We start from the raw sequence: 17,365 nt of genomic DNA on the forward strand, positions 1-17,365 counted from the left end.
AAACTAGAAGGGTTTTAAATTTTAACTAAAGATGAAGCCATAGGATTGGAACGTATTTGTTTGATTTCACTTTTTAGTAGGGAGGACTGCTGTGTCTTGCCCTAGAAGTGCCCTACTTGCTGAATCTGAGAGTCTAACTCTCTTGAAGGGCTTTTTCTTTTTTATAAAGGATGGCTCCAAACACAGCAACAATGCAGCCAATTTTTCAAAATTTGCTGTATTTCAAAATTGTTCTTTTTTATTATGAAATGGGTATACTAACACACTGACACGCCATGGTTGGTAGACAGGGGGTATAAGTGCTGTGCCAAGTCCCTTCAGTTGTGTCTGACTCTTTGTGACCCCATGGCCTTCCCTGGTGACTCAAATGGTAAAGAATTTGAAGCAGCTGCAATGCGGGAGACCCAGGTTCAATCTCTGGGTTGGGAAGATCCCCTGGAGAAGCGCATGGCAACCCACTCCAGTATTCATGTCTGGAGAATCTCATGGATAGAGAAGCCTGGAGGGTCGCAGTCCATGGGATTGCAGAGTTGGATATGACTGAAGCACTTAAAGTGAAAGTGTTAGTCCCTCAGCTGTGTCCGACTCTTTGGGACCCTATGGACTGTAGCCCATCAGGCTCCTCCATCCATGGGATTCTCCAGGCAAGAATACTAGAGTGGGTTGCCATGCGCTTCTTTAGGGGATCTTCCCAACCCAGAGATTGAACCCCTGTTTCTTAAGCCTCCTGCATTGACAGGCGGGTTCTTTACCACTAGCGCCACCTGGGCTGTTAGGGAGAAGCCAAAACGTCTGGGTCACAGAAGGGCAGTGGAGGACTGATAAAGTGACGAAGACAAAGTGAAGTCGCTCAGTCGTGCCCGACTCTGCGACCCCATGGACAGTAGCCTGCACCAGGCTCCTCCGTCCATGGGATTTTCTTGGCAAGAGTACAGAGTGGGTTGCCATTTCCTTCTCCAGGGAATCTTCCCAACCCAGAGATGGAACCCAGGTCTCCTGCCTTGTAGACAGATGCTTTATCGTCTGAGCCATCAGGGAAGTTCTTGACAAGGTACTGAAGACCGCTGCAAATTATTGGAAAGTCTGCATTCAGAAACAGGGCATCTAGGTTCCAACCTTTCAGGCCTGGGCTGGCTGGCGACTGCTCTGACTGATAAGGTCTGGCACTGTGACACTGTCCGTTTCGGGCACGCCCTTTAAGACCCCGAAGGCAGCCTCTTCTTGCCTCCCTTGTTCTGGGTCACCAGGTGAGCCTCACTGCTCTGAGGCTGCCGTGGGCTGAGGAAGCCCCAGCTCACTGTGTCCACAGGCCATGTAAATCGTGGTTTGACTCCCAGAAATCCAACTACTTTCATCTTACAGATGGAAAAATCCAAGTCCAGGAAAATTCAGGGATATGCTCCAGGTAAAATCCCGCGTGCAGAACCCGCAACAGAAAACAGTTCTCCAGACTTCTGAGTCCACTGCTCTTTATCCCATTTATATGCTGATCTCTCCTGGGAAGGCGAGCTTCCTCCCACATGAATGACTACATGTGACAACACAGCCTTGTGTTTCGAGAGGATTTTTGCTGCCAAGAAGCAGCAGGAAGGGCCTGACCACTGATGTGACTTCTGTGATTTCCCTGATGTGATTTCCCAGCACCTCTTCCCATTTTACTAACAATATTTTCCAGCTTATACCACTGCATCCTGCAATTTCCCTTCGCTGTTCTGGGACCCTGCTGGCCCTTGTGATAAAACTTAATGCTTATTTGTGTTCACCTACATAAAATTCATGTGTATTTTTTAAAAAAAACTGTTAAAAATCAATTTTCCTTTTGTGCTGACTCTCCCTAATTATTGTCTTGAATTTAAAAAAATCATATTAGGACGAAAGTTACCATTTATAGATGAGCAGTTAGGAGTCATTCTCTATGTGCCTTGACCTATGCAAATTGGTTTCACAGGTTATCTCCTTTAATATCCACATAAATTATCAACAAATGTACCATCTGACTTTTACAGACAAAGGAGATGGGGCCCTGGGGGGTCATGGGACTTGTTCACGGTGCCACAGCCAGTGGGCGATGCCTCTGGGGCTTGGAGCCCATGACATCCTTCCCTCTTTACCATAGTTCATTGTAAAATAATTGATTGGAAACTTCCTATTCAAAAAGCAGGTAAGATGAGAATTACACCAGTTGGGTCAATTCCACTGGACTGAGGCAGGAACGTGAGCGCCTCTCTCCTACGTTCAAAAATAGAAGACCATGATTTGTCTGGCAGAGTCACAGAGCTAAGCCCACTGGCTTTGTGGTCCGCAACTTGTTATCAAAGATCAACACCACAGTTACCTAGCCATTTGACTTCAGGCAAGGTACATAAACTTTTTTTCCCAAGATTCAATTTTTCCTTATCTCTAAATTAAAGCTAAGACCCATTAATACAATGTGCCTTCAATGTTGTTGTAAATATCTTATATGATGCTTTTAGTATGAAAAGCACACTCATGTCCAAAGCGCTCAGTGAAGACCACCGATCTAAGTCTAAGAGCTCAACAGAAGTAAAAAAACTCATTCCACCCTCTCCGTCCCCTGCTGTATTTGTAAGTCCATCAGTTCAGTTCAGTCGCTCAGTCGTGTCTGACTCTTTGCGACCCCATGAATCGCAGCACCCCAGGCCTCCCTGTCCATCACCAACTCCCGGAGTTCACTCAGATTCACGTCAATCGAGTCAGTGATTCCATCCAGCAATCTCATCCTCTGTCGTCCCCTTCTCCTCCTGCCTCCAATCCCTCCCAACATCAAAGTCTTTTCCAGTGAGTCAACTCTTCACATGAGGTGGCCAAAGTACTGGAGTTTCAGCTTTAGCATCATTCCTTCCAAAGAAATCCCAGGGTTGATCTCCTTCAGAATGGACTGCTTGGATCTCCTTGCAGTCCAAGGAACTCTCAAGAGTCTTTTCCAACACCACAGTTCAAAAGCATCGATTCTTCAGTGCTCAGCCTTCTTCACAGTCCAACTCTCACATCCATACATGCCCACAGGAAAAACCATAGCCTTGACTAGACGGATAGACATGCAGCTTTGGAGAAGGCAATGGCACCCCACTCCAGTACTCTTGCTTGGAAAAATCCCATGGATGGAGAAGCCTGGTGGGCTGCAGTCCATGGGGTCGCTGAGTCAGACACGACTGAGCGACTTCACTTTCACTTTTCACTTTCATGCATTGGAGAAAGCAATAGCAACCCACTCCAGTGTTATTGCCTGGAGAATCCCAGGGACATGGGAGCCTGGTAGGCTGCCGTCTGTGGGGTTGCACAGAGCCGGACACGACTGAAGTGACATAGCAGCAGCAGCAGACATGCAGCTTATCAGAAACACATAACCCAATCAAAAAATGGGTGTAAGGCCTAAACAGACATTTCTCCAACAAAGACATACAGATGGCCAACATACATAAAAAAGATGCTCAAAATCGCTCATTATTCGAGATCTGCAAATCAATACTACAATGAGGAAATACCTCACACCCATGAAAATGGTCATCATCAAAAAATGACAAACAAAAAATGCTGGAAAGGATGCAGAGATAAAGGGAAAACCATCTTGCACGGTTGGTAGGAATGGGAATTGATACAGCCACTCTGGAGGATCCTTAAAATACTAGGAATAACGCTACCATATGACCCAGCAATCCCACTACTGGGCATGTACCCCGAGAAAACCAGTCTTCAAAAAGACACAGCTTCTCTGTATGATGAAGAGTTAAAACATGCCTCACATGGGCACATATGCCGACCAGGCCCTGGTTTGTCTGAGACAAGGGGAATGGGTGGGGAAACCCTGTAGATGAGACGCAGGGCAGAAATCCGGGTGGTGGGGCAGAGTGTTCATGTGACGTGGGACATGCTGGTCAGCGTAAGAAAAAAACACGCTGCTTCATAAGGAAAAGCTCAACACCAGTGCACTCCCTCAAGATCAGTTAGTTTTATTTGTTCTTGGAAAAGAGCTCATGAAACTCGAAAGCTGCACAGAAATCGACGCCCAGGAGACAGTCCGCCAGCCAAGCTTGGCACTGTTAGGGTTCTGCCAGTTCTCTGGAGTTGGAAAGTTTATGGATGACGGGCTTCTCACAGACTTGACTTAACTCTCAGTAGGGGACACACTCTTAATCTTCTATTTTATTCAACATAAATGGGAAAAAAAATAGAAGACACCTTGCTGAGTGCTGCTAAGTCGCTTCAGTCGTGTCCGACTCTGTGCGACCCCATACACGGCAGCCCATCAGGCTCCCCCGTCCCTGGGATTCTCCAGGCAAGAACACTGGAGTGGGGTGCCATTTCCTTCTCCAATGCATGAAAGTGAAAAGTGAAAGGGAAGTCGCTCAGTCGTGTCTGACCCTTAGCGATCCCATGGACTGTAGTCTACCAGGCTCCTCCATTCATGGGATTTTCCAGGCAAGAGTACTGGAGTGCATTGCCATTGCCTTCTCCTTGCTGAGTATAAATGCTCACAAATAAAACGTAGTTTATATGGTCATGTATTGGAAGTTGTTAGGTGATGTTTAAAATTCGACTTTGTAGGATAGTATTTTCATTAACTTGAAACAAAATAGATGTCATCAGTACATATTTTAAACCTCATATTGACCAAAATACTTTCACAGGGTGTGAAAGAAAGCTGGACTTTGGAATAACACCAGAAATTATTACAAACATCTACATAAATACTTTGAATTCCACTCTAACCTATACTCAGTAAAGTTTTTTTTTTCTTTTTAATGTTTATCAGCTTGCATCTTCTGCCTCCTTTTTTTTTTCTTTATGGCATTTTGTTGTTGTTTTAATCTGTTTAGTTTTAGGCCATGTCATGCATCACATGAGATCTTAGTTCCCCAACCAGGGATGGGATTCACGCTCCTGGAGTGGGAGCTCACAGTCTTAATCACAGGCCCACCAGGGAAGTCCCAGTAATGCTTTTAAGAATAAGTATTCTTTATCTATCTATCATCTGTAAGCAGATACATTTACAGAGCTACCCTTTGAATCTAAGGAATATGATGAATACATTAAATTAAAACATTAATTAAATATTAAATTTCATAGGTGATTTAAATAAACGTTTTGCTGTCATTTGATTTTGAAGCATATGGAGGCCGTAATACGTGTATGTGATTAATTTCCAGTGTATGCATATAGCGAATTCTGGGATGAACTTTTAAAATTTTACCCATTTAAAATGAAAGGTTTTCCTTTTGCCATGTTATGAATTTCCTCATAATTACTGAGCTTTCACTAAAGACCAGGTGGCAGCCTGACCCTCTGAAGTGGATATTGTTGCTCCTCTTCCTTCTTTTAAGGAGAGGTAGCCAAGACACAGCGAAGGTAAGTGACTTGCAGGAGGTCACACAGCTCTGCTGGTCTTTCCCTAGAGTCTCCCTGGTTACCGACCATGCTGTGCAGCTTCCACATAGTGTGTGTGCATCCAGGGATTGACAACTATGCTCACATTCTTTAACTGTAGCCTGAATGATCTTCTCATGCAATTCTTACATCAATTTCTTAGATTTTTGTTTGTCCCTACTGGCCTGCTCCCCCACACCCATTTTACAGCATTTTCTCCAAGAGGAGTTGGTCTGATTCTTTGGGTTGTATGCATATATGTCATATATGTTTGTATGCTGAGTCATTTTGACTGACTTTTGAAATGGTTTTTCTTTTTCCTCTCTTAAGGATATTACTCTTGTAATTGGGGCTTTCCTGGTGGCTCACTGGGTAAAGAATCTGCCTGCCAAGCAGGAGATTTGGGTTCGATCCCTGGGTTGTGAAGATCTGGAGAAGGAAATGGCAACCCACTCCAGTATTCTTGCTTGGAGAATCCCATGGACAAGAGGAGTCTGGTGGGCTACAGTCCCCAGAGTCGAAAAGAGCTGGACACGACTCAGTGACAAAACAACAACACTCCTGTAATTGCCAAGAGCAGACTGTATGCCTCTGAATAAGTAAGACTACTATAGTTTAAAGAAATGAAAAAGAACAATATTTGTAGATTTCTCTACTACTGTTCTATTCTAGCAATATAAATAAAAGAAACAAAATTGTGTCTTTTTAAACACAGTTGAACTTTTTAATGTTAAACATTAATTTTCCTTATACCTTATAATTGTAATCAAGTTGATTATATGTTATACATATATGATATATAATACATTTTTTGAAGTGACATCTAGAGTCATAGCAACTTCTAAAGAAAAACAAAACACACAATCTAAAATTTTGACCATCACGCTGTGTCTCAGCATGATGTATTAGAAAAATTACATACTGCCTTCCTGTCATTTCCATCTCATTTGTGTATTTATTGCAGATAGAAATTAGTATTTTCTTTGTTTTTGTTTTTGTTTAGAAACTAATTTTCGTTTAGTGTTCTGAAACATCAGGAACACAGGCCCACGTTAGTTATCAACTATAATAATTTGTTCTAACTGAGCTTGTATTAGTTTAATCAGTGTCGGTCAATCAGTAAAAGAAAATTTCACAAAAATGCAAACAGCATTTCCCAGCAGGGAACTGGTCATTGTCAGTAATAATGAAGGCTCTTGTCTGCTGGTTAATAATTGATAATACTGAGCAAAAGAGTCAAGAATAGAATTTTGAAGAAAGAATTCACAAGCAGATATTCCTATATTTTGGTTGTAACACACCATTTGCCATCATAAATCACACATTTAAGCAACTTATAGAATTTCATAACATTCTATGACTAAACCTAGAAAAGAGATTGCAAAAAATGTTAACATTTTCCTGTCTATAGCTTATAAGATTATTTTGCTTCCAAATTCTTCACCTTTTCAGTATGGGAGAACTAGTTTTTTTCCCCTCATAGCTGATAGAGATTCACATAAAATGCAGGTATGAAGAATGCTGTCACTCAAAAGAAAGCCAAACTGCCCAGGCCAGGCCCCATTCTGGAAGCTTTCCTATCTCTTCAAAATGTATAAATGGGCACATGGTACTCCCCGCCTTGTTAGACAGGGACTCGAAAAGAACTGAAAGATATAATTTAGTGCCAGTTGGGAATAACAGTTTAGAGTCTTCAGAATACTTACGACAAGTATTATGATATTTTATACACTCCAGGATGCCATCATTAGAAAGACACATGATTTTATGGAGCACTAGGAAAGAACAGTGCTGCTAATTAAACCGTTAACTCTCATCTGACTTGAGAGACATTAAACTGTGAAAAAGATACCCAGCTTGGAGTTCATGCCATGGAATAGCATTTCCTTGGTCATACAGCTCCTTAGACAAGAACTATTTCATAGGCTGGTAGCAGTGAATACTTAGGTAAGATCTGTGATCATGTATAAATCTGGAAGGGCAAATACACTAACTTCGAGTCGCAGTCTAAGTCAGTTGTACATGAAACAGCTTCGTTCTCCCCTCTCCCCTTGCCCTCCTCTGAGGCAGGCGGCATTAGACCTACTACATGCCAATGGGGTGGCTGGAGAGACAGACAGTGCTGCCTCCTCACCAGAAATTTCTTTTCATCTTACATTATAAAGGGAAATAAGATCATTTGTTTTTAAATGCTTACTGTTCAAAAGGCTTACTGTTTGGGGAACAGTAAAAGTTTCTAGTTTGTTAAATGTGTGACTTTAACTCTCTTTTACTTCTAGCAACAAAAGCAAGTAAAATGACAGATCTTAGAGAAAGAAAACTATTTGTTTTCTAGGAAGGACATTCTACGTGAGACTTATGTTGTTATTCTCCATCCACTGGAGCTTAGGAAGACCACAGAAGTGACAATTTTGGACAGTAGCCCCTTTAAGTCCTGCCAGTGGTGTTTTTTAGGCATTACCATGGTTTGCTATCTTGCTCATATTTCAGCACCACCAATGCTGTAAAAAGCCTCTTGATAAAAGTGAAAGTGGAGAGTGAAAAAGTTGGCTTAAAGCTCAACATGCAGAAAACGAAGATCACGGCATCTGGTCCCATTACTTCAAGGCAAATACATGGGGAAACAGTGGAAACAGGGTCAGATTTTATTTTGGGGGGCTCCAAAATCATTGCAGATGGTGATTGCAGCCATGATATTAAAAGATGCTTACTCCTTGGAAGAAAAGTTATGACCAACCTAGATAGCATATTCAAAAGCGGAGACATTACTTTGCCAACAAAAGTCCGGTTTTTCCAGTGGTCATGTATGGATGTGAGAGTTGGACTGTGAAGAAAGCTGAGCCAAAGAATTGATGCTTTTGAACTGTGGTGTTGGAGAAGACTCTTGAGAGTCCCTTGGACTGCAAGGAGATCCAACCAGTCCATTTCTGAAGGCGATCAGCCCTGGGATTTCTTTGGAAGGAATGATGCTAAAGCTGAAACTCCAGTACTTTGGTCACCTCATGCGAAGAGTTGACTCACTGGAAAAGACTCTGATGCTGGGAGGGATGGGGGTAGGAGGAGAAGGGGACGGCAGAGGATGAGATGGCTGGATGGCATCACTGACTCGATGGATGCGAGTCTGAGTGAACTCCGGGAGTTGGTGATGGACAGGGAGGCCTGGTGTGCTGCAATTCATGGGGTCACAAAGAGTCGGACACAACTGAGTGACTGAACTGAACTGAACTGAACTAATGCTGTTTGTCCTTAAATTGTGCACAGAGGTTTTCAGGTGACAAGGAAGCAAGAATGACTGAAAACAGGAGCATTCCAGACACTATGTTTTTAAAGGACAAACTGTAACTTTTATTATGGGGGGTTCTTTGCTATTAAGTCACATTGTTACAAAGTTAGAAATGACTATCCCCTCTTCCTTCACTTATTTTTGATAAACTATAAGGGAAAACCTGTGTTTTGAAAATTTCATTTATGTCTTCTCATCATGTCCCTGTGGACATTTCATAGCACTTGTAAAGCTTAAGAGCATACCAAGCAAATTAAAACAAGAAGTTTCTTTTATATTATTTGTGTTTGTGTGTATAATTTTATGTGTATGTGTATAACAGATCCATTGAAATCCAAAATTAAATTATTTCAGGGCCTTTGACGTCTTGTCGACGATGAGGTCAGCCTACACTCACCCTCCACAGGCAGGGCCATGCAAGCACCTTTGACATGCGTGTTTTGATGAATGGCTGTTATCACCGAAACAATGAAAACTTTCCTTGAAAATGTTGCACATGCAAAGTGGAGCATCTTTGTTTTTGACAACAGAATTAGAAGAACTTGGAGTGTTTTATCTAAGATTATGACCTCCATGAAAGTGAAAGTGAAAGTGAAGTCGCTCAGTCATGTCCAACTCTTTGCGACCCCATGGACGGTAACCTACCAGGCTCCATGGTCCATGGGATTTTCCAGACAAGAATACTGGAGTGAGCTGCCATTTCCTTTTCCAGGGGATCTTCCCAATCCAGGGATCGAACCCGGGTCTCCTGCATTGCAGATAGACGCTTTACCATCTGAGCCACTAGGGAAGCCCAATAGTAACAAATTCGAGAGGTGCCATTGGTTTAAATATGTAGCTTTAATAATTTCCCTTGTGTTCTCAAATAATTTGAAAGTTGGTAGTCACACTTTTTCACCCAATTTAAGCCACTGGATGATCAAAGATGCCCCGAGCCTGCTATTTTAATATCTGTCCCCTTCCCCTTTCATCTTCAAGCACCCAGGTCTATGGTGTACCCAGATCCTGGCTTCCACTGCCTGAGATCTCAGTTGGTGGACCTTCCATCTGTACCATCTCCATCACAGCAATAGCCTCCCTCCTCTCCCCTTGCTTCTCAGTGGCACAGGATAAGACAAAATACAACTGCATCAAAGGCAAAGGGGAATTAAATTTGGTGTTGTAAATCTTTTGGCACAAGGTACAGGTGTACTTGAAAGGGACGAACATATTACTGAGCTACAGCTGGGAACAAAAATATCGTGTCTTCACCACCATTGCAGATCTTAAAATTATTCACCATCACCATCATAATAATGAACCTTTCACAGTACCTCCTGTGTGCCAGGTCTGTTCTCAGCACTTTGTATGCATTAATGCACACATACATCATTACAACCAAATCAGTAGAATGATTATATACCCATTCTACAGACAGAGGAAAATGAGACATTTAGAGGTTAAATGAGCTGCTCAAGATTATACAGTCCATGAATAGGAGAACCAGAATGGGAAGCCAGCACACTGAGTGCTGTCCTTACTGTAGACAATTACAGTTGTCTGAAAGAGCTCCTGGACTCTCCTTCATGAAAATACCATCTAAGAGCCTCTACTTATGAGCATTTTGCCTGCTCAGAACAACCAGAAGTAAAGAACTACACTTGTTGACTAAGGCTTCCCTGGTGGCTTAGAGGGTAAAGCGTCCACCTGCAATGCAGGAGCCCTGGGTTCAACCCCTGAGTTGAGAAGATCCCCTGGAGAAGGAAATGGCAACCCACTCCAGTACTCTTGCCTGGAAAATCCCATGGACGGAGGAGCCTGGGAGACTGAAGTCCTTGGGGTCACAAACAGTCAGTACTCTTGCCTGGAAAATCCCATGGACAGAGGAGCCTGGGAGACTGAAGTCCATGGGGTCACAAAGAGTCAGACATGATTGAGCGACTCCACTTTGACTTTGACACCTGTTGACTAATAGCAAATGACCTCACAGTTGTTAATTTTAGGTGAAAATGAACACTAGCAGATTATAAATATGGGCTGATAATGATTGTGCCAGTTACTCAAATAATTTGAAATTTGGTAGTTATATATTTTTTTCTCCCAATTTAAGCCATTAGAAAAATGTCATATTAATTAGATAATTATTAAAATAATTTAAATTTAACCCAAATCTTTCTAAAGACTAAATCCTACCAACCTCCTGGTGGTGCTTCATCAATTAATCCTGAAGTCTCATATTAATAATCCTCTTTATGTTCTAGCTACTCTTTTATCTCCCACTGAAGGCCAAATGGAAGCGTGACTTGCACTTGCCCCCCTTAGATATTAGGAAGGCTCTTTAAACCATATCTTGGATAGAGAGACAAAAATGTATATGTAGTATTGACAAAATTTGAAATGTATTAAGAATAATGTAAAATCATTTCTTAAACCACTTTGTCTTCTTACATTTAAAAGATAATTTTACATTTCAAGTTATTATGTATTTGAAATTTTTAAAAGTCCAAATAAAATAATACTACATAGAAAGCCCCATAGTCTTTTAATGGAATAGAATTATGAGTATTTTTCTGGGTAGTGACCCATCTATTTCTCAAAATTCCACTTTTGTCCTTTCATAGATGGGTTCTTATGCATCCCTATCAATTCTGCAGAAAGACAATATTGATCTCTTTTGATGATCAATGACCAATAATAATTCTTTTGTTTGCTTTTCAAAGAAGTTAGTAGTAAAGCTTATATTGTTTTTCAGATACTTGTAAATTTTGCTATTTCAGATTCTTTATGAAATTATTTCTAAGCTCGACCTCGAAACTACAGCATAGTTCCAGGACAGGATAATAGACAACTGGTAAACAGAATAAGTGCCTTTTGAAAACATTTTAGTATTGGCTCTGAAACATGGACAGAAAGAGCTAGAAGTTTCAGAGAATTTAAAATAAATACAAAGACAGAAAGAAAAATGGAACGCTTTCTGGTAGAAACGTATTTTCCTTGTTATTGTGGGTCCACATTCGCATCGCTGATTGTCTGGCTACGTGTGGAGATATGCAGAGGGCACCACTCCGTTTGACTCTCTGGGCACTCTATCCCTCTTTGGGTAACCATGGCAACAGGTCATAGGTACACAGACAAAGTGCATGGCTCCCTGCAGCAGCCACAAACAGCTTCTTTTGTCATAAGCTGAATAGAATATTCGAGAGATGAGGTTCGGTAATTGGGACAAGCTCTCAGGGCCGGGGTTGGGGGTGGACACTCAGGTGCTGGCCTGAATGGGCCCACATGTACACGATGCACATTGGAGCTCAGGGACATTCATTTCCAAGCTGTTAGGTTACCAAGGAAGGGGCCTTACCCGGGCCTTCTGCTCCATTTCTAGCATTAATCTCTCATGCTGCTCAGCTATGGCCAGTGTCGCAGAATGGACCTTCTGATAGATCATTTCTCCTTCCCTTGTTTGAAAAGTGAACAGGCCTTCTCCTGTGTCACACATTCTGTGAGAACAGAGACAGGGAGACAGATGGGTCTTCATGTGCTCAAGTGTGCAACAGTTCTCGCCCTGTAACCCCCTCCGCCTTGACCCACACAGGCATGAGTGAAGCAGATTCATCCTGGACCAAACCAACCAACCAACCAGCCGGCTAACCAACCGATGTGTCTATAAACTGCGCACAAGGATGACACTATGGGTGAATATCCATGCACATTTGGAATTTTAAAGACGAAGTGTTCACAGCAGTGTAAAAGCAATTTCAGGTATGACCGTGCATGTCTTACCAATATTTAAAGAATAAAAACAAACTGTTGTTTTACGAACCTTCACATTGATATCATAGCACTATCTCCTATGACTTGATAGCTCTTGAAATGTTAGGAATGAAAATCTGCAATTTTATACTCATTGCAGCAGGAACCAAGGAGCAGACTTTAAGGATCTGCATACATAGGTTGAAGCTTTTATTCAAACTGAAGAATCCTTATATAAATCTCAGTATACACTAAGAGACAACATGCCAGAGAGGAGACTCAACATGGATGTCTGAATATTTGTTTGAACCTTGGCTCAGCCACTTACCAGCAGTGTGACCTTGAGCAAGATAACCCTCCTTTCAACATCTCCAGCAGGAAAAATTATAATACACATGTCATAAGATCATTATGACAGTTAAGAGATGATACAATATTTTTAGTGTCATTTAGCATGTAGTAAGTGCTCAAAAATGTTGGTTACTCTTATTTTCATCATAGAGAAAATATGAAACTAATCTAAATATCCACCATACAGAATCTGTTTGTGTAAATATAATATTTTTATCTGATGGACTATTACAAAGTTATTATTGTGTCATTTATGAAAGCACATAATAACATTGAAACTCTTTTTTCTTCTTTTGGCCATGCCACATGGCTTGTGAAATCTCAGTTCCCTAACCAGAGATTCAACCTGGACCATAGCAGTGAAAGCACAGAATCCTAACCACCTGGCCACCAGGGAACTGGCTAAAATTCTTACAATGTAAATTCAAGTGGAAAAAAAATCAGAATACAAATTCCTTTTCAATTATTTAAGTATGATGACTTTTTAAAATGGGGTTTCCTAGGTGGTGCTAATGGTAAAGAACCCACTTGCCAATGCAGGAGACTTAAGAGACACGAGTTTGATCCCTGGGTCAGGAAGATCCCCTGAAGGAGGAAATGGCAACCCATTCCAGTATTCTTGGCTGGGAAATCACATGGAGAGAGGAGCCTCATGGGCTATAGTCCCTGGCATCACAAAGAGCAGGACGTGACTGAAACGGCTTAGCACTCATGCACCTCTAAAACAATTTTTTCTTGGAATAAAAACACTGACAGTTTCTCAGGCAGCAAGATTATGGATATATTTTATTAACCAAGACTAATTCAACTTTATATTTTGGGCTCCAAAATCACTGCAGATGGTGATTGCAGCTATGAAATTAAAAGACGCTTACTCCTTGGAAGAAAAGTTATGACCAACCTAGATAGCATATTCAAAAGCAGAGACATTACTTTGCCAACAAAGGTCCATCTAGTCAAGGCTATGGTTTTTTCCAGTGGTCATGTATGGATGTGAGAGTTGGACTGTGAAGAAAGCTGAGCACCAAAGAACTGATGCTTTTGAACTGTGGTGTTGGAGAAGACTCTTGAGAGTCCCTTGGACTGCAAGGAGATTCAACCAGTCCATCCTAAAGGAGATCAGTCCCGGGTGTTCATTGGAGGGACTGATGCCGAAGCTGAAACTCCAATACTTTGGCCACCTCATGTGAAGAGTTGACTCACTGGAAAAGACTCTGATGCTGGGAGGGACTGGGGGCAGGAGGAGAAGAGGGTGACAGAAGACGAAATAGCTGGATGGCATCACCGACTCGATGGACGTGAGTTTGGGTAAACTCCAGGAGTTGGTGATGGACAGGGAGGCTTGGTGTACTGTGGTTCATGGAGTTGCAAACAGTCGGATATGACTGAGCAACTGAACTGAATGGAACTGAATTCTAAAATAAAAATAATTAATTAGTATTTTAAACCAGCTTTTAAAAGTAGTTGGAGGCCTTCAGAAAGAGGCACTGAGTATTAGCATGATGTTCCCATTCACAGACTGGATATTAACAGGACTGCCGTGTTGGTGTTTTCAGGCTGTAATACCAAAAGATCTGCATGAAATACTCATGAGGCCAACCTCCATCTTCCATCACCAAAGAGATTTTAGATTCTTCTCTGTGATTTTCCGAGGAGTTTTGGTAGAAAATAAATGTCTCAAGAGGCTTTAGAAATTACAGAGGCTGCGACTGCCAGCCCTTAGGGCCCCATAGAGCCAGCACTTAGCTTCTGTGAAAGAGATCTTAATAAAATTCACACAGCGTGAAATGGAAAGTCTGAGGGAAAAATGAAGAGTTTTCACAAAGTGAAACAAATGAGCTTTCTTTGTTGATTCCGAGGAGTAAAGAACTCCAACAGGAAGAGCAGGCAAAACATTGATAAACGGTGAGCCCATCTCATTTAAGGTTGAGTTTCGTTCACTGTCACTGGAAAAACACTGTTTATTAGCCTTTGGAAATCAGATAATGAAGATACAAATTGTTATTTTATACCTAGTCACTGAGATGTACAGGTCTAACCCTTTGCCACTTCCTGGGACTTAACTATGCCTAGTGCGGGTGTCTGAAGGCATACAGAAGGGATTGTATTTTTTTTCCTCCAACCTCTGAAATAAAAACTTCATCCATTGGTCAAGAAACCAGGAATTAGAACACACTGGCTTAAAATAACAGAGGACATTTGGGCAGAAGATGCTGTTTTCTCAACAGATACCCAAAGCCAAGGTGAAATTACACTTCTTCAGTACAATTGGCTTAGATTTATGACTTCTGTCAGCAGTGTTGGAATAAACAGTTTACGTTTTTCCTAGTTACTGTTTAAAACATTTACTCTCGGGAGTGGTAAGGAACAGATAAGATCTTTTTCTTATACGTCTAAACAGTTTTGTGGTAGTAAGCCAGTGCTAGAGAGGACAAGATGAGACATGAAATCATTGTGATGACTGATCCCTTGCTCCTCAACGTGGTCCCCTGACCAGCATCACTGGGAGCTGTCCAGCATGCTGAAGTGGAACCTTCATTTTGACATTAAAAAAATTTTTTTTTACATTGGAATATAATTGCTATGACAAAGGATGCAAGAAGATACAATGGAGAAAAGAGAGCCTTTTCAATAAGAGGTGCTGGGAAATCTGGACAGATGCATGTAAAAGACTGAAATTTGAACAGTATCTAACACTATACACAAAAATAAACTCAAAATGGATTAAAGATGTAAATGTAAGACTGGACACTGTAAAACTCTTAGAGGAAAACATGAGAAAAACACTCTTTGACATAAGCCACAGAAAGATCTTTTATGACCCACTTCCTAGAGCAATGAAAACAAAACAAAAATAAACAAATAGGACCTAATTAAACTTAAAAGCTCTTTGTACAGCAAAGGAAATCATAAACAAGATGACAGCCCTCAGATGGGAGAAAACATCTGCAAATGAAGCAATGGACAAAAGATTAATCTCTAAAATATACAAGCAGCTCATGAAGCTTGATAAAAACAAGCCAATCAGAACCTGCATTGTGACAATATGCTTGCACACACATTATAGTTTGAAAAATACTGGCGTATAGAACTCTTTCCATAGGTCACCATGTCATCCAAGGGAGTGGGGGATGATACTTGGGACACATAAGAGGAAAAATTAGGAGTGATACTTGTGCAGTTTAAGACTGTGACCCGTGGACCTGAAAGAAAGGAAGAAGTATGACAAAATGGACAAAAAGCATAAAAGAACACTTTCCTTAACTTGGGAAGAACTAAGATAGTCACGCATAGTAAACAACAGAGTCTGAAATGCAGTACTTGGGTGCAATCTCAAAAATGACTGAATGATCTCTGTTCATTTCCAAGGGAAACCATTCAATATCACAGTAATCCAAGTTTCTGTCCCAACTAGTAATGCTGAAGAAGCTGAAGCTGAACGGTTCTATGAAGACCTATAGGATCTTCTAGAACTAACATCCAAAAAAGATGTCTCTTTCATTATACGGGACTGAAATGCAAAGGCAGGAAGTCAAGAGATACCTGCAGTAACAGGCAAATTTGACCTTGGAGTACAGAATGAAGCAGGGGGAAATGCTAACAGAGTTTTGCCAAGAGAATGCACTGGTCATAGCAAACACCCTCTTCCAGGAACAAAAGAGAAGACTGTACACATGGACATCACCAGATGGTCAATGCTGGAATCAGACTGATTATATTTTTTGCAGACAAAGATGGAGAAGCTCTACACAGTCAGCAAAAACAAGACCAGGAACTAACTGTGACTCAGATCATGAACTCCCTATTCCAAAATTCAGATTTCAACTGAAGAAAGTAGAGAAAACCACTAGACCATTCAGGTATGACCTAAATCAAATTCCTTACAATTATACAGTGGAAGTGACAAATAGATTCAAGGGATTAGACCTGATAGAGTGACTGAAGAACTATGGACAGAGGTTCATCAGACTATACAGGAGGCAGTGATCAAGACCATCCCCAGGAAAAAGAAATGCAGAAATGCAAAATGGTTGTCTGAGGAGGCCTTACAAATAGCTGAGAAAAGAAGAGAAGAGAAAAGCAAAGGAGAAAAGGAAAGACATACCCATTTGAATGGAGAGTTCCAAAGAATAGCAAGGAGAGATAAGAAAGCCTTCTTCAGTGATTAATGCAAAGAAATAGAGGAAAACAATAGAGTGCAAAGAAATAGAGGAAAACAATAGAGTGGGAAAGACTAGAGATCACATCAAGAAAATTAGAGATACCAAGGGAACATTTCATGCAAAGATGGGCTCGATAAAGGACAGAAATGGTATGGACCTAACAGAAGCAGAAGATATTAAGAAGAGGTGGCAAGAATACACAGAAGAACTGTACAAAAAAGATCTTCATGACCCAGATAACCAGGATGGTGTTATCATTCAAGTAGAGCCAGACATCCCAGAATGGGAAGTCAAGTGGGCCTTAGGAAGCATCACTATGAACAAAGCTAGTGGAGGTGATGGGATTCCAGTTGAGCTATTTCAAATCCTAAAGGATGATGCTGTGAAAGTGCTGGACTCAATATTCCAGCAAATTTGGAAAACTCAGCAGTGGCCACAGGACTGGAAAAGGTCAGTT

General features: G+C 41.3%; 1 protein-coding gene across 1 annotated transcript in view; it reads right to left on the reverse strand.

The window, feature by feature from the left end:
• Positions 1–17,365, reverse strand: part of DOK6 (docking protein 6) — a 409,948-nt gene that overhangs the window by 83,382 nt on the left and 309,201 nt on the right. The window contains exon 6 of the mRNA XM_018039636.1: positions 12,003–12,141. Coding sequence (XP_017895125.1) covers positions 12,003–12,141 — 139 coding nt within the window. The remainder of the gene's footprint in view (positions 1–12,002; positions 12,142–17,365) is intronic.

Source organism: Capra hircus, chromosome 24 (assembly GCF_001704415.2).
Source record: "Capra hircus breed San Clemente chromosome 24, ASM170441v1, whole genome shotgun sequence".
Taxonomy (NCBI): domain Eukaryota; kingdom Metazoa; phylum Chordata; class Mammalia; order Artiodactyla; family Bovidae; genus Capra; species Capra hircus.